Raw genomic sequence first — 18,571 nt, 5'->3', positions numbered from 1 at the left:
TTTCAATTATGTATTGGTATATAAAGACAGTTTAAACAAATTTGTAAAAAAGTTTTTTAGATAATTCCTGCCCTGCCTTTAATACATATCTATCTTTTTCAATGCGTGCACTTTTAATCTTTGTACAGCATATCTTGAACGTGTTAGCATTTAGCCTAGCCCCATTCATTCCTATGGCTACAAACAAAAGTGTTGTTTTGTGCTGCCATACTTACTCGTGTAACTACATATGTAACAGTCTTTAAATAGGGAAAACATGGAAGTGTTTGGTGGCTTCTAAATTCATCCCTTTTTGGAGCCATAGGAATGAATGGGGCTAGGCGGGGTGCTGACGCGTTCACGAGGTGTTGTATTAAGTGCATGCATTGAAAAAAGATAGGTATGTATGTATTTGTCTAAGTTGAGGTAAGAACATAATAAAATATTGAAAAACTGTGATGTTTTCCTTTAAGACCTGTTGATGTGCAACTGTAATGGGGAATAATGAAAGAATGTTGACCTGCTTAAAGTTTATAAACCTCTTAAAGTTAGCACAAACATACAACGAAGTGAACATGCCGTTTACTAGATGTTTAGTGATAACCAAACTCTTAGAATATCTACTTGTACGAATGGAATGTAAAACCAGATAAAACTGGATGTCAATTAAACTGCTTGGATTGCACATTAAAGTTATATTGATATGTGTGTGCGCTGCCGCTGAGTTGCATCAACCCATGCTTCGGTCAAATATGGATATTTTAGGTTCATTTAACCCAACCATAGATTGAAGCAACCCAGCATTTTTACATCTTCCTTGAAATTCTAAAACTACCAAGCAAAGCTCATTGTCTTTAATTGCTTTCTTTGAGTTCTTTTTTTCATGTAAAATTGCACATTGGAAAGCCTGCACTGTTCTCTTTGATTGATGTGAGGATGAAATCAGCTTTTTTATTTAATGAGAGAAGTACTGTGGGGTCGATCGGGTCAACTGTGTGCGCATGCTTGTGGTTAAACCAGTGCAGACTTGCTTTACCCTAAAGGTAGACGTCCCTCTTCAAGTTCAAAATCCAGACATGTGTTTTACAACAAGAGGTACATGTGTGTGTTTGTAAAAGCATTTTGTCTGGCACAGTGTCTGGCATTGGCCATAAAGACATGAAACAATGTCATAGAGGTCTTCATGCAAGAAACATCTTGATTTGAACCTCGCCATTGTGTTGCTAAGGTGCTCAGAGCCTTACTAGATGGTTGCTGGGGTGTTCTGGGTAGATGCTAGGTTATATGCATAATATCATATATGAGGCATGAAAATAATTTCACATGTAAACACGTAATTAATGTGCAATATGAGCTTTATGTTATGCATTTTAAAAATATATTTGACAGTGTTTCACATAATGTGAATAATTTCTGTATGGGAAAACGTTGGGATTTTACTCAAAAATATTTTTTGTGGCTCAAGTTCGGCCATACATATCTATATTTGACATTGGGCCAAATACTCCATTTGACATCTGGCCTATGTCTTGGGTGCCGCATTTAACCCAGTGCCCAGACTGCCAAACCAGAGCCATGTTTGGCCCACATGCTGTATGCCAGTGCCAGATGAATGCCAAGTCTGGGCCAGATTTGTTTGCTGCCTGGGCAAAGCTAGTGAAATAAATTTGAATTGAATTAAAATTAGGTAAATCTCAAAACTCCAGATATAAAAATGGCATTAAAACAATTAGATATTGCATTTCTGAGAGCTTCCTTAAAAAACAATATTTACATAAGTGTTTGTTTTTTGTTTTTGTTTTTTTGGTGAAGAAAACTTGGTAAACTCAAATGACTTTCCAGTATGCACACAATTATGAATCTTCTGTTTCTTAATTGATAACACAAGGATTTGAGTTTCTCTTACCCAACATCTGTAGTTACTAAAGTGAAATTCTGCAGAATGCAGTAGTGATGGTATCACATTCTCTCAACAGATGCTGCATACAGATAAAACAGAACTGCAATGATGTCAATGTTTGAATGTCATTGTGTTACACGGGTGTTTCTTTGTTTGATAGATGACGAGAGAAAATCACAGTTTGAAAACAGGACGAGCCAACATGATTCTGTAATCGACTATATAAGAAAGCCTGCCAAACAGCCGGCTTTTATTTCCACCTCGAGATCTTCGGTAGAACATGTGTGACCCTGTCTGTTAAATTCAGACTTAAGTCTCATAATTCAATTACCATTGATTTCAATCTTTGACGTATCAATACTCAGTAAATATTAAAGATACCAAGATTATATTGTATACCAATATATTCACAGACCGGGTTGGGTTTTTTACAGACTGGGTCACATAGGCTTGTAATGTCAGTAGTTGACTGATATGTGTTTTTCAGCAGCATGATATTTTAAGAGAGTGTCTGATGACCAGATTAATTTCATTTATAATACAATTTAATAATGGCATGTAAAAAATTCAGAAACACTAATTGTGCACCAGTGTTCTTGAGTTGTTGTTGTTTATTAGGCATTTTTATCAGCCACTTACAAATATCAGCCAAAATCAGTATTCATATTGCATTCGACTTCAGTGTTTGATGTGAAAATAACCTTTCCTATTAAACTTGATTTTATGTAGTAAACAGGAAAAAAAGATTTAAGAGAGGTTTTTACAGGTTGGGTCACATATAAGAACCAGAGCAATGAGGACACATGGAGACAATACCTATTAACTTTGGGATTTGAAAATAACCCCAACACAGCTAATGCTTTGTATACTGCCACCTGTTTTACTGATGCGAATGTAGCAAACATATCAAATACGGTCAGGATTATTTTATAAAAAGTTTAAAACTACAGGAGAAATACTGGAAAATATTTAAAAGGGATAATAGAATGGTAAAATATGGGAGAACCCCGGGAAAAACGGAAGGGTAGCTACGATTTGGGGTCTTTCTCACTTCTACCATGTTTCTTTAATTAGGCCCTTTTAGACAATTAAAATGCGTTGTATTTTTTAAGTCATGAATCTTTTTACCACAATGTATTTATCTCCGTTATATTTTTCTTTAGACAAACTTTTTAAAATGTAAAATTGTTGGTTGTGGAAATATGCCAAAGTGAAAAAATGCAATATGTAAAAATAAAGGTTAAAGGAAAACACCACCGTTTTTTAATATTTTACTAGTTCTTACCTCAACTTAGATGAATTAATACATACTATGTTTTCAATGCGTGCACTTAATCTTTTTACAGCACATCGTAAATGTGTTAGCATTTAGCCTAGCCCCATTCATTCCTTAGGATCCAAACAAATGAGAAGCCACCAAACACTTCCATGTTTTATTTAAAGACTGTTACATGAGTAGTTACACAAGTAAGTATGGTGGCACAAAATACGCACTTCAACCTCGTTTGACGGAAGTAATATTGACGAAAGTTTGAGCAAGAGGGGGAGTAGTCAGGAGTGATGATGTTACTGCGCGCCGAGTAGAAAAAACGGTTTTCCTTTAACATAAAAAAGTATTATTGTATTTTCCGGACTATGAGTCGCTCAGGAGTATAAGTTGCATCAGTCATAAATGCGTTTTAAAGATGAAAAAACATAGGTCGCACTGGACTATGCATCGCGTTTATTTAGAAAATGATCACAAAATCCAAGAGGAAGAACAGACATTTAATCTGGAAAGGCAAGTTATTCAACTAAACAACAGCAAAGAACAGCAGGCTGAATAGGTGTCCATGTTAAAGTAACATACACGATAGACAATAGCATACAGAAAATACCTGAGTGGCTGAATAGGCAAAATTAACGCGAAAAGCCAAATCAAGTTCAAAAAGGTCCCGAAGTCATTCTGCATCACTGAATCTATTGAATTACATAAATACAGGAGCAGCATAGAGCGGACCCTCGCGGCTGTAGACGGTAATGGTTTCTTTTGGTTCATATGAAATAATTTTGACGTATAAGTCGCACCCGACTATAAGGTCCAGGACCCGCCAAACTATGAAAAAAGTGCGACTTATAGTCCGGAAAACATGGTACTTAATTTTATTAACAATATTTTATTTTAAATTTTAACAATAATATTTATTCATATATATTTATCTTATTGTTGATTTTTTTTCTCTAGAAAAAAGTCTGGGTCTCAGCAAAAAATATGCAAGAAACCTAAAATGAATGATCATGTTAAAGGTCCCTTTCTTTCTGTGTTTTTGAAGCTTTGATTGTGTTTACGTTGCGCAATATAACATGTGTTCATGTTTAGTGTGTAAAAAAACGTGGTATTTTTCACACAAAATCTGTATACCACTGTTTTCACTGTCCTAAAAACGGGCTGATGTCTTCCTTGTTCTATGAAGTCCCTCCTTCAGAAATACATAACGATTTCTGATTGTGTAGTTTGTTAAGTGTGTTGTGATTCGATAGCAGCTTAGCTTGCCGTTAGCTTAGCTGGCGACTGACCTTATTCCTGTGGGCGGATCTGAGTCAAAAAACTATTCTACTTACGTCATTAAATTGGGAAGTCCAAACCGGCATTCGTTGTAGGCTTTGAAAGGGGAATTTGGTTAAAGAAAATATATCGCCTTGCAGTGACTCAACTTTGAGCTTTATCATTTTGTAGGTATTATTTATGCTAATATATTAGCAACATTACATACTAACTAGGGTTTCAAAAATGGGATCAGAAAGAACGTGACCTTTAAAAAAAATCAACCCACTGAGGAATTTAAAGGGCAAGAAGAAACACATAACACATTGTATTCAAGAGCCTTTGAATGTTATGATCATCAATTGTTTCTCAAACAATAGTTCGACAGAACACAATAAACAAAGAGACGCTTTTATTGGAGCTGAAAATATAACAAAATCCTTTTAACAAAAAATGTACACAGTAAATGAATCATTAAAAACAATAACATGAAAAACAACTGGATACATGACACACATATATATAAAACAGTGAATTAAAAGCAAATTATTACCAGTGCTTTGTGAGAACCAAAATGATTCTTTACCTCAATATCCCCACAATGCAGAACGTTTATTGTAATGATTCAACATGATATGGTAAGAGACTCAAACAATTGCATCAGTGACCTGCACTGTAACATATACATTATGAATATTCATGAACAGGTCTTTCAGACTTATTATATAAATTAATTCTAATGTTCAAAGTTCATCATGAATTGTTGTTTTATATCACCATATAGTTCAGGCACTTCAATGTTTCCCCAAATACAATTCAGCTTTAGAAAGTCCAAAATAAATGGTAGTCTGAGAACTAATGACCAGTTAACACCTTTATTGCTACATCAGAGGCTTCATGAATATAACAACTACTATAAAAAACAACAAAACCCACAGCAGTGTCAGCAGTGACCTCAACACCGGTGTGGTTTATCCTTGTTGTTGTTGTTATTGACTGTAATGAATAACTCAGCAATGAAATATTAAAAGCAGTTGTTAATGTTAAGAATACTATAATGTATGAGGTACGTTCTCATTCTTAGCATCTATATTTGTACCAAAAGTGCTCACAAACTAAAACTGCTGATATGAGAAGAAATATGGATGTGGCCAAAATTATTTTCCAACTGCTGTTGACACTTTAGGAAACCAGAACATTCCTTTGATTCTTTAAAATTTGGAGTACTACTCAATAAGAATGGCTGTTACACTGTCCTAACACTATCAATACTGCCAACAAAATATACACACAATAAATAATCAACTACACATATGTAAAATATTTAAAGCCAGAGTTTCCTGCATTTCCTGAGAGAGAAGAGTCATTGAGTATTTGGGAAGATGAGAATATTTAGATGAGAACATCCATCAACAATTCATTTCATGTCACAGAAAATAGCACCTTGGGTTATACAAATGTGGCAGATACACGGTACCTGCTCGAACTGACAGCAAAGCGTTTAATCCGGTTGTCAAATATATCTGACTCTCTACCTGAAAATTTCTAAACCTAATAGACCTTATTTGGTTCAGTGTTACCCATGTGTGATTGCAGGGGAATTAGATGTATTAAAAAAAGCAGGAGAAATCAGTGATGAATTTTGGATTATGCCAGGTTATCGATACAAGGCTGCGGAGCAACCGAAGAAATCCATCCCAGTGAAACGGGGATAACCTTCCAGTACCTTCACTTCCACTGGATCAAACTTCCAGTACTGGTTTCCTCTCAAGAAGTGTGCAAAGCCTAAAAACACATAAAAAAAGTAGAAAGAAAGAGTCAGATGTCTGCTCATCCGAGGGGTGCTAATTCAAAATAAGTGTTCGGAGTGTCATGTGTGTTGCTTGCGTTTTTAAAATGTGTTTGTTGCGTCATGTGAACCATGTGCATCACGTGTTTTGTCAAAATAAGTGCCCACTGCACACGCGTCAAAACTGTTTATGATAAAAGAGACACTTACGTTCACAAAATACACGCAAGACACTCACTTAAAGGTAAACTCTGATTACGCATTAGATTATGCGAGTATCTGGTAAAAACAAGCGTCTCTTTTATCATAAACCCTTTAGACGCATCTGCAGCAGGCACTTATTTTGACAAGACACATGATGCACGTAGAATCACTCGACGCGCAGACCACTTTTTTTGAAATTATGAACCACACACACAGGGGCGCAATGAACAGTTTCAAGGGGGGTATGCAAGACAGAATTTTGGGCCCCTTCCTTTAGATGATTGTTTGATTTTCATACCATAATGTGTAGCTATATAAAATTACTCAGTTGAGTGCGTTTATTTAATTTTACAGGTCGCATTTGCACTAAAAATAAATTCATGAAGCAAAATAAAAAGATTTATTTGAAAAACGAATAGCCTACCATTTTAATCTGGTAAGGCAGAAAACATTCACGTGATTTTAAATAGATCACTAAAAAAAGAATAATGCATGGAGATTAATTTCTGAACTATGGAAATCTATGGAAAGTGCTTTGAAAGTCGCGGCAGTCGAGTTTTCTGTGCGGTTTTAGAAGCGAAATGTGTACAATTATGTTTAGCCTAATAGTTCATTCTTCAGAGTTCATATTGATGATCTTATAGTTCATTTAAAAATATTCTTACAAACTGACTGTATTCGTCAGAAAAACACCAAATACCTTATATTCTCTTTATGTCGCTGTTCTCTGTGTGTGTGGTATGTGTTCCGTCCTCCGCTCATGACAAAAATCGTAGCCGGCAAAATTAAAATTAATATTACGTTGATCTTTAAGAGTGTGCGCTTCGCCCGCGCACGCCCTTCGCCAGTGACACAGAAATTGCAAAAAGCACAATCGGCTAAATGTTTAAATATGACGTTGATTTTTGAAGTTAAAAAAATGCCGCAATTAAATGTGCTGCTGATGGGCATGCAAATTTATTTCTGTGCACTGAAGGCTAATATGATTTTGCACATCCAACAACTATCATTACAAAGATAATACTGCATGTTTTGGCATTTGGTAGTAGGCTATATTGCAGTAGTTAATATTTGTTACGTAATTAAATGCACGGTGTTCTTTTTTTATGTTCTTTTTCTTTAATATTCACAACACTTATCAACAAAACATTGATTAAAATTAAGAGACAAACTATATTAAACGAAATTCATTTGAAGCAAACATTTGAAGCAAACAAAACTTAATTTAAAGTCGGAAATTATGTCTAATGACCGAGTCCATTTGTAACGTCATATTAGCCTTCAATCCATTACAACGCCCAATATATGGCGTTTAAAATTAGAGTCTTAATAATCGAATTAAATTAAAACAAGACATTAACAACATTACAACAATATTTAAACACAACAATACTCAAACATAAATATAAAACGGACATTCTCTATTAGGATGCATGTTAAAAACAATCTGATATAGCGTTTATAATAGCTGCAAGTTTACAATTTTGGGCAAAACCTCCGTTGCAACCCTGAATAAAAATGAATCACTTTCACTTTGAAAATGATGCGCTGTCACATTAAAACCAGCTCTTAGTCATTTAAAATTTAACTCAATTATGGCTTAGACAATTCTCCTATTTCATGTTTATTTAGAAAATAATATTTTTAACTCCGCCTATTAAGTTATTGTCCGTCTTAGAAATGCAATAGTTGTCAGCAGTCGCTATGCTAATATTTCCTTAAATAAAGCTCTTGCTGTCCTTTTGTATTAACACAAATATTTTTCATTTTTCATGAAACATACAGTTTACGGATCAGAACGCTTTTAGTGGCATGTGAGATCTTACCTTGAAATGCCAAACTGTAGGGCTGTCGACTATTTGTGGTAACTTTGCATAGCAAACCCGCCAAACTGATCCCAAACAAAAATGTTGTCTACTCACCCATATCCATATCCGCAAAATCAAATTAAAAACCACCAGAACCGCCAAATATGTAATTGCATCTACTAGGTCATGATTGCACGCTGTTTTTTTTTAAAGTGTCTCAATTTTACTCAACACAAAGTCATTCCAGTAGTTTTATATTAATTTACTTTACATTTTACTAGTGTTAATAATTAAACGCGTACAATAAAAAAAACGGAAAAGTGATGACGATGGGGCCCCCTAGCGTACTTATGGGCCCATATGCCTGGCATACTCTGAACCCCCCCAAACGGTGCCCCTGCACACACATGACGGTCTACATACATGTTGTGACGAACTTCGCATCGAGCGCCCTCGAAAAAAGAAGTCACCGACCGCCACTGGTAACCACGTCATTTTAATGAATTTTAAAGCACGTACTGTATAGATATCAGCTTTGTAAAAATTAGATTTCGTAAAATTTTGCTGTCAAATAATACACTCAAAAAGGGATAAACCCAGCCTTCAAATGTCACTTTGGCTTCATATAAAGAGCTAGCAAAAATGTAAGTATTCAAATCCATACATTCCCAAATATGCTGGGTTATTAGCCCAGCCGTTGAGTTAAATGTTTATATTTGACCAAACAATGGGTTAAAACAACCCAGCATACACTGAAAAAAATATTCATTTAATTTACTAAATTTTTTAAGGTAAGTGGTTGCAATTCATTTATTTAAGCTACATTTAAACAAAATAAAGAAAAATTTTGTTTAAATGTATCTTAAATAAGTTGATTGTACCACTTACCTTAAACAGAGTTTTTTTTTGTGATTGTTGCGAGCAAAAATCCTTGATCTTGCGGCACGTTTTCTTTAAAATGCAATGGATTGTGCGGGATATTTATGTAATTTTATGCGATGATATTGCGGGAAACTTGCAAAAACTCTGGGAACTTGCAAAAACTGCGGGAACTGTTTGCAGCTTTTTTATGATGTTCATGTAACATAATCATGTCACTTCATAACGGTCCCATGGCAACAGGGGACATGGCTGCCCTTGTGTAAAGTAAATGCAACATTTTTCAACTTTTTGCTAAGATATATGTGATTTTTGCTACGAAAATGCATGGATTATGAAATCATGCAAAAATGTGGCCCCCGCATAAATTAAATATGCGGACTTTGACTGATTATGCGTTAAATCATGCGATCGCATAATCGCGTTTTTCTGGAGGGACTGCTTAAAAATTTGAGTAAATTGAAAGAATCTTTTTTGTGTGTAAAAAATTATTATGTGCCTTAGTAGATTAAACTTAAAAAAAATGAGAAAATGTAAGTAATTCTAAATGAACACATTATTGAGTAAATTTAACTTTTATCATGTTAAATCTACGGAAGAGGATTAGGGCCACTGGTGAAAAAAAACTTGAATTCTGACTTTACTCTCAGAACTCCGACCTCAATCTCAGAATTATGACTTTAATCTGGGTTTAAAGTCAGAATTCTGAGTTTAATGTCAGAATTCTGAGATTAAAGTCAGAATTCTGAGAGTAAAGTCAGAATTCTGAGAATAAAGTCAGAATTCTGAGTCTAAAGTCAGAATTCAAATATTTTTTTCACCAGTGGCCCTAATCCTCTTCCGTATAAATCCACTTAAATTTGTAAGAAGGAAATTAACTGAATAAGTTTGTGTTGGGACTCCTTGAATTATTTAAGTAAATATAAATAAATACCATAACGGTCTTGGAAAGCGGCGTCTATGTCATTCGGTATGCCTCTCCAGTCCCTCATGCTGCGAGCGTGGGTCATGTCTACACGGTTTTCCAGCAGGTTGAAGCGCCAATAGTTGCCTGATTTAAAGAGATAGATCTTCTGGGCCTTGTCTTCACCCCACATGAGGGCTGCCTGGATGTCGGTCACAGTAAAACCAAGACGCTGTACAGAGTCCGGCCCAGTGATCTGCCGCTCCGCGTCAAACACCCAGTAACTCTCCCCTACAGAGAGAGAGAGTGGGCGAGAGAGATTACAGTAAACAACAGATGATATATTTAACATTTATCACAAACTCCTGCTTAAGGGCTAATGTGAACAAAATATAAGCTTTACATTTTTGCTTATCAATCATTCAAACTTCTAAGCTAAATTAACTTATTTATTATGAGGCAGCTAGTGTACCTTGGAAGAACCAGATATTTCCAGATCTGTCCTCAAAAGCAGCATCAATTTTATCCGGGATTCCTCTCCAGTGCCTGGATGCCAGCGCAGGATATCCAGCCTGGAGTTTACCATCACGGATCCGCCATACGTAACCCGACTTGAAGAAAAACAGCTCACCTCGGATCATAGATACTGCATCAAAGTCTGTTTGGCAAGCATCAGGCTGGGCAGACGAGAGAATATGACAAGATCAGAAACACATTTCTTCATAAATCATGTTTAGCAATAATTCAGCTCAATGTATCTGCGTTTAGTTTAAATACCCTTATTTCTTTGGCTGGCAAATATTTACAGAAATGTATACCATACAAACCATACATTTGTGAGTGACCATGTCTATGAAATCCAGGTTTATAATGAAATTATGTTATGAGGAGCATCAAAGTTTGATTTCAGTCATTGATTTTAATCTGTGAACTTAGTGTACAAACACTGAGAATAACTTAAACATTATGAATGCATGGATATCATTAGCCACATCACTCACTATTGTGATTTCAATCTCATTGGTTTCTGGGATTTCAGGCGGCGTCTCATTTTTCTCTACGTTCTCCTCCGTATGTTTGGCGCCGTATAGGGACTGTATGCCTCGCTTGTCATCTTCACTCAGCTGGAGTGGGTATGAGAAAGAGTAGAAAGGTGACATCACAGCTCCTGGTTCCATAGAGTGCTGCAGTCCTAAAACATGACCGATCTCATGAGCAGCAACCTGGAGGAGATCAGTACCTGCAGAGATACCAGAAGATTTCAAAACAATCGTAGCTTACTGTTGCTTAATTGGTAGAGCTTTGCATTAGTAGTACGTCATAGGTCATAGGTTCAATTTCCATTGTAATGCACTTTAGATAAAAGTGTGTGCCAAATGCATAAATCCCAAATAAAACTGTTGATTAGGTTTTGTTCTAGTCTTTTGTTGACTAATTTTATGAACATTTGCATATGCTTTTGGCAGACAATTTCATCTAAAGCGACTCCAAATTTTTTGAAAATATACACAGTTTCCAGCTCCCCTAGAGTTAAGCATTTGATTTTTACCGTTTTGAAATCCATTTAGCTGATCTTCGGGTCTGGCGGTACCACTTTTAGCATAGCTTAGCACAATCCATTTAATCTGATTAGACCATTAGCATTATGCTAAAAATAACCAAAGAATTTGGATATTTTTCCTATTTAAAACTTGACTCTTCTGTAGTTACATCACGTACTAAGACCGACAGAAAATTAAAAGTGGTGATTTTCTAGGCAGATATGGCTATGAATTATACTCTCATTCTGGCGTAATAATCAAGGACTTTGCTGCCGTAACATTGCTGCAGCAGGCGCAATGATATTACGCAGTGCCCGAAAATAGTCCCTTGCCATTGAAAGTTACTAAGGGGACTATTTTCGGCTGCTGCGTAATATAATTGCGCCTCCTGTTACGGCAGCAAAGTCTTTGATTATTACGCCAGAATGAGAGTATAGTTCCTAGCCATATCTGCCTAGAAAATCACAACTTTTTCATTTCTGTCGGTCTTAGTACACGGTGTAACTACAGAAGACTCAAGTTTTTTTTTGGTTATTTTTTAGCACAATGCTAATGGTCTAATAAGATTCAATGGATTATGCTAAGCTATGCTAAAAGTGGTAGCGCCACACCCAGAGATCAGCTGAATGGATTCCAAAAAGCTAAAATTCTGATGTGTAACTCTAGGGGAGCTGGAAAATTAGCATATTTTCAAAAAAGTGGAGTGTCCCTTTAACTTAAAGTGCATTACAAGGCATTTATTATCAGAAATTATCTTCTCTGGGGAAATGAACCCAGCAAATGCAGTGTTCAATCAATTGAGCTACAGGAACAGGTACTTGATCATTGTTTAAGGCTGTAAATGAGCTTAAGATCAACATGTAAACACCGATGTGTCTCTTTTCTTACCCATGCTGTTGCCCACTGTCCAAGACTCGTCATAGTCAAAGTGGATGTCTCCCTCTCGATATGTTCTGGGAAAGAACGCATGGGCCAGAATTCCTCCCGGGCCATCGAAAGGAAGGTTGTCTCCATGCCAGTATCTAAATCAGTCAAACACAATACTATGTCAGACATTCTGCTTCATTTATTCTGATTTCATCTATAGCTAAAAGAGCTGTAACTAAGAGTACACTTAAGCAGATCAAATTATTAAGGGAGGTTAAGAATATGACCCGGTCAGAGCATTTGCTGGGTCTCACCGCAGCCTGATTCCCTGAATCAGATGTTCTAAGGAAATGCTGAATTTTCCATTGTGAAAAGCAGAAAGGTTAAATTGCCCACAAAGCCTTACTAGATGATAGATCTGTAAGTCTGGCACACTCTTAAATTTCGTACGTATTTTACGAGGTGGCTATTTCGTAATAATTTGTAAGACCACATTCGTACATTTTAGTATGATTTGCTTTTGCACCAGTGACGGTGGGGTTGGGATTCATTATTGTTTTTTATGATAATCGTTTGTTTTTTGTACAATCAACTTTGTAAGAGTTCATACGAAAATACGTAAAATATACAATGCGGCTCGTGACTGCTCTTCTGAGGGGCGCAAATTCAAAATATGTGTTCGGAGTGTCATGTGTGTTGCTTGCGTTTTCAAAATATGTGTTTGTTGCATCATGTTAACCATGTGCATCACGTGTTTTGTCAAAATAAGTGCCTGCTGCACACGCGTCAAAATCGTTTATGATAAAAGAGACGCTCATGTTCACAAAATACACGCAAAACACTCCCTTAACAGTAAACTCTGATTAGGCATGAGATTATGCGAGTATCTGGCAAACGCAAGCGTTTCTTTTATCATAAACCCTTTGAAGAATCTGCAGCAATCACTTATTTTGACAAGACACGTGATGCACATCGGTTCACTCGACGCACAGAACACATATTTTGAATTGATGAACCACACATATGACCGGCTACATACATGTCCACTGAAAAAAATATTCATTCAATTTACTCATTTTTTAAGGTAAGTTGTCGCAATCAATTTATTTAGGCTACATTTAAACAAAAGTTTTTTGTTTTGTATTTCACATTTTTTGTTTAAATGTAGCTTAAATAAATTGATTGCGACCACTTACCTTGAAGGACAATTCCGGTGTTTGGCACTTTGGGTCTCATTTCTGGATTGTTTTGGATGAATTACAGTGATGGACACAGAAGTTTTGACAATGGGTCGTGTCTTGAGTTTTTGACTCGTTTGGAGGCGTCTCTTGACTGCTTCAGAATGGAAGTCAATGACCATGCACAAACATGTCATTAAAACAACACTTAACGTTCATTTTCAAAACTGTGCTACTCACCGAGTGGTTTGTGGTGTTCGTTATTGATTAAAAACAAGTTGTGTAGCGAAATACAGTTTCTGTCGTGTTTTATTTGGCATTTTGTAAAATTCCATTGACTTCTCTTGGAAGACTCTTTGCTCACTGATATATCACTCCGCCGCCGGGAAACAGAAAAGGTACTGTTTACATGTGGTTGTAGTTTTTTCGCTCGGTTTCTCTCAGAAGAAATTTTTCCCATATTTGTAGGGCTGGACCAGAATATTCGTTCCGTGGGTTGACATTCCATTTTTTGTAGTTTTGAGATTCGAATATATATATAAATATTTTACAGCGTTAATGCAGCCAAGCAGGAAGTGCGCTTCACGCTCCCGCTCTATAGGTGGCGCAGAGAGACCAACATCCATAGCCAACAGCCACTAAACGACACCAGTGGAAGATCGCATCAAACGGAAAACGCGCTTCCTGCTTTGCCATTCACGCTAATCGTGTTGAAAATAACATTCAGTTTCTTGCAAAAACTGATTGATTTGCTTCACAAGACGTCAATATGTCACACGGAGTTATTATGGGGGATTACTGTTGTATTGGATATATATATGCTTTAGGCTAGCTCTTAAAGTGTGCGGATCTGTTGACTTGCATGACGGAGCACTGGGGTTTCTGCAAAATATCTTATTTATTGTTCTGCTGATGAAAAAAGCATATTGGATGGTGTAAGTGTTATAAATAAACTTGATTTTGAAAGTATGCTACCGTTTTATTACAGTTTGTTGGACTACGTTCATTCATGCTTCAGACTCAAATATAGAGCGGAAGTATATACACGGTTGTGAGGTATCTGAAAAAATAGTTCCACTATAGCAAATAACATGGATTGAAATCATACATTGCACCAATATATTTGTTTTTAATCATCAACGAACACCGCGAACCACTCGGTGAGTAGTACAGTTTTGAAAATGAACTTTAAGTGTTGTTTTAATGACATGTTTGTGCATGGCCATTGACTTCCATTCTGAAGCAGTCAAGAGACGCTTCTAAATGAGTCGAAAAGTCAAGACACGACCCATTGTCAAAATTTCTGTGTCCATCACTGTAGTTCATCCAAAACAAACCAGAAATGAGACTCAAATACCCAAAAATCTCCACATCTAAAAGGTCTCACTCTTCACTGTCCTTTTTGAACGGTAAAAGGCTCAAAAATTCAGTCAACATCCTAATACATTCAGTAAACCTTCATTAACTGGGTAACGCATGCAATTTTTATTCTGTGCACTTAGAGGACTTTGCTGAAAAATCGCTGTGGCGTTTAATAAATTCTGCCGGTATTTCTGAATGGTCTGAGGCCGGGATTAAGTGGATTTGAAGCTAAAGTATTTGATGATCAAGCCGAAAGCATTCAGACAATATCCTTATCATTTTTGACAGAGGTGGCATTTAGTGACTTTTGCATTTGAGCTCTTTCTTTCTTTCTTCCCTTAATCACTACAAAGAACATTTTAGCAACCTTTTTTAAAGGTAAAAACAAGAAAGACCAAATTAACATCCTTGCAGTACAAATAAACGTTCTGATGAAAGTCAATGGCACATAAGAACGAATGCTTGGTCCATTGATAATTTCTCAGATAAGTCTAAACTTACAGAACGGACACGCCTGAATCTTCACGCTTTACTGCACCGTCAGACCTCCACATGTTTTATTTTATGCACGATGGATACGAATATTCACATTTGCTTTGAAGAACATCAGTAAGCATCATACGAGCTGTGGTGTGCAACTCAGAAACAAATTCACATTAGTGCTTAAACAAGATGCCAAACTTTTATATTGGAAACAAGGCTTTCATTTTCAAACAGCAGGCACAGAGACACCGCCTCAAAGTTTCTACTGTAGGAAACAAAATATCTTGTCAAAAGAGACATGTTGTTTATATAGGCTTAAAAGAAAGCACTTTATACCATTAGAGGCAGCATAAAAACCATACCTGTAGGGCACTTTGTTATAATCTGCTGCGAAGACATGTTACGCTTTGCAACATTTAGGTTTAGGTTTTCAAACAGAAAGCAAAGCATGTTAAAGCCAGGATTTCTCGCAGCAGTCTTGCGTGTCCATATGGAAAGCAAATATAAACCTGTGAACTAAACCTCACAGGTGTTCTGAGTTACGACTTTTCTGTCCTGTTACCCTGGCGATTCATACTGCAACATATGAATGGACGCGCAGTGTAAATTTTCGACCCATAATCCTAAACCGACAACCTTTCTAATCCATCGCCTCTACGGGAGACGTAAAGCATCTGTGTTTGTCTAGCGAAGTGAAAACCCTTCCTTGATGTATCCATGAATGCACATCTCTCAGATGACAACGTGGTGTTACAAGTTTTGTAAGACGAGAGCCAGAGGAACTAAATCGTGAACTGAAGATGTAGATTATAGTTTATGTACCATAAAATCATACTGTTTGGACTCTCACTCCAATATTTTTGGTTTTTCTCACACAATGAATGAAGAATATATGAAAAGTTTGGTTCCAAAACGCAATAAATCCATTTTGACTAATTTCGGTAAAAAAGTGTTTTACCAAGAAAGTGACAAGATGAAAACCAATATTTTCTGTTTTCAAATATTTATTATAAAAACATATTATTTTTTCCACAAAATGCAATAAATGCAAAATTTTCCCAAATGCTATAGATTTATTGAATCAATATATAAATGTGCATTTATCTTTGCCATGCTATATTCATTTAGGTGACTAGTGGTATACACTGATTAAAAAAATAAACATTAATGGCATTAATCAAAACACTTACTTTTGTCATATTAAGAACACTGTCATTGCTGCGGTTATACTACTTGGGACGTCGTGGCTGAACTTTTTTGACAGCGATCAGCTGTAAAATGTTTTGGTCCTGCTCGATTTTCGTTGGCTTTGCGTAAAATAATGGAACGTTTTTCATAAGATCTCCCTGGGGTCAATGTGTTAGCATGACAGAAGCTTGATGCTGTTGGTAATACAAGCAACCGGCATTTTCCGTCTCCCGAGTGCGTAAATTATTAGATGTTGATGGCTTACATTTCTTTCCCGTCAAAGAAAACCACCAGGTTTATCAATGGCGTTAAAGTATTATTTTGTTTTTGTTTGTTTGTTGATCACGAAGTACAAGATGAGGAAAACTAGGATTCTGTGTGTATTCAACGGGCCGCCATTGTTTGTTTACAATGCATGGAATGATGCGCTGTGATTGGTTAAGCGGATTTATTGCATTCTGCAGAAAAGGGGGAGTGGCGTTTATTGCATTTTGGGAAAAAAGGGAGAAAAGATGACACAATAACACAGCAGATATTGTATTTTGCGTAAAATTAAGAATTTACTTTTTAATACTGACCTGATATAATACTGATTTTGGCAGTAACTCATTTTTTTTAAATGGTGTTTATCGCGTTTTGGAACCAAACTCTTCATTTTAATTAAAATAAACTTTTTATTTTTGTGTGGTATGCAATGTAAGAGTGTGGTACGAAAGAGTGCATATTGGTATGTCAAAGGTACCAAATGTATACATATTTTAGGACCTTTTTAAAAGGTACTGCCCCAGCTTGGGACCTTTTTTTGACAATTGTCTTGTTGACAGTGTTGGAAATGTTCAGGATCTTACAGTCTGCAGAGCAGCATCAAATATATTGATCTCTGCATCAAACCCACAAGCTGTTACTCATTGCACATGCAAAGGATCCAAAAATAAAGACCACATACATAGAAATTGTGGAACAATGAAAAACAGACTGTTTTAATTTTATAGGGGACAGCAATGAAGCTACATTACAACAGTTTGATGCAAGAAACCTTGTTTACTTAAGAGCTAGACCTTAGGGTAAAAAAATGCCAAAATTGTATGACATGACCACTTTAAATGTTTTAATGGATTCCCAACATCTGCAACGCATTCAGGAGATGAAGTAACTTTACCTGTTGAAGTCGATCATGATATCCGCCCGGCCGCTGGTGACTTCGGTAAAGGTCAGCGGTGTGACGTCGCTCCAGACCCGCATCGCCTCCTGCAGCACACGTCTGACTTTCTCTACGCTCATCTGCCAAGGCGTGCGCATGATCCTGTTACACCAACACAAACAAGCATTATGGACCACCCAATGCGACTTTCATTTGCTCTCTAGTGCATTACCCCAATACTAATCAAGTTTATGTGAAAGTGCTTGCTGCTCTCCGGGATGGTTCCATTATAAACCAAAGGACCCATATATTTGAATCCGGCTGTTGTAAAAACACAAATACAGCCTGAATGCGCACCCAGTTTTGGATTAGACACGGCGTTGACTATAGCTCAACTCAAGCAATCATTGGACAAATCTGATACCCTGTATTGTGATAGTGATGACAGTCCATGTGGGTTTAAGTATGCAGGTCATACAAAAATAATAGTATCATATTTAGTCACTTAGCAGGTGCAACAGACACAATACACCACATTAGTGATTAATTTAATTGGAAATCAAAACTTTGCCTTTTCATACCAGCCAAAAGCCCTTAAAGTCTTCCTTATAGTATATAGTTAACTCTCTTCATGACTTTATGATGTTATGTTTTTTTTTTACATTAAATCACACTGCATAATGTAAATGTTCATTTTATTTATTTTGAACCAATATAAGAAATATTCATAATAGAAATTGTTACACCGGGATGAAGCATAAGCTTTGAACATTTAACTCATTCACCGCCAGCCTTTTTGAGAAAAGTTGCCCACCTGCATTTTT

The 18,571-nt window shown here is 36.3% G+C and overlaps 1 protein-coding gene across 1 annotated transcript in view; it reads right to left on the bottom strand.

Moving 5' to 3' along the window:
* Window positions 1-4,800: 4,800 nt before the first annotated feature.
* mmp11b (matrix metallopeptidase 11b) overlaps window positions 4,801-18,571 on the bottom strand; it is a 28,558-nt gene continuing 14,787 nt past the window's right edge. Inside the window, exons 3-8 of the mRNA XM_055180893.2 lie at window positions 17,766-17,909; window positions 12,417-12,550; window positions 10,989-11,227; window positions 10,460-10,664; window positions 10,018-10,278; window positions 4,801-6,188 (exon numbers count right to left, since the gene is read on the bottom strand). Of these exons, the coding sequence (XP_055036868.2) occupies window positions 6,061-6,188; window positions 10,018-10,278; window positions 10,460-10,664; window positions 10,989-11,227; window positions 12,417-12,550; window positions 17,766-17,909 (1,111 nt within the window). The 3' untranslated portion in view covers window positions 4,801-6,060. The remainder of the gene's footprint in view (window positions 6,189-10,017; window positions 10,279-10,459; window positions 10,665-10,988; window positions 11,228-12,416; window positions 12,551-17,765; window positions 17,910-18,571) is intronic.

The sequence above is a fragment of the Misgurnus anguillicaudatus genome, chromosome 9 (genome assembly GCF_027580225.2).
Source record: "Misgurnus anguillicaudatus chromosome 9, ASM2758022v2, whole genome shotgun sequence".
NCBI lineage: Eukaryota > Metazoa > Chordata > Actinopteri > Cypriniformes > Cobitidae > Misgurnus > Misgurnus anguillicaudatus.
The sequence above is the reverse complement of the archived record's forward strand: the minus strand, read 5'-3'. Positions and strand labels throughout refer to the sequence as shown.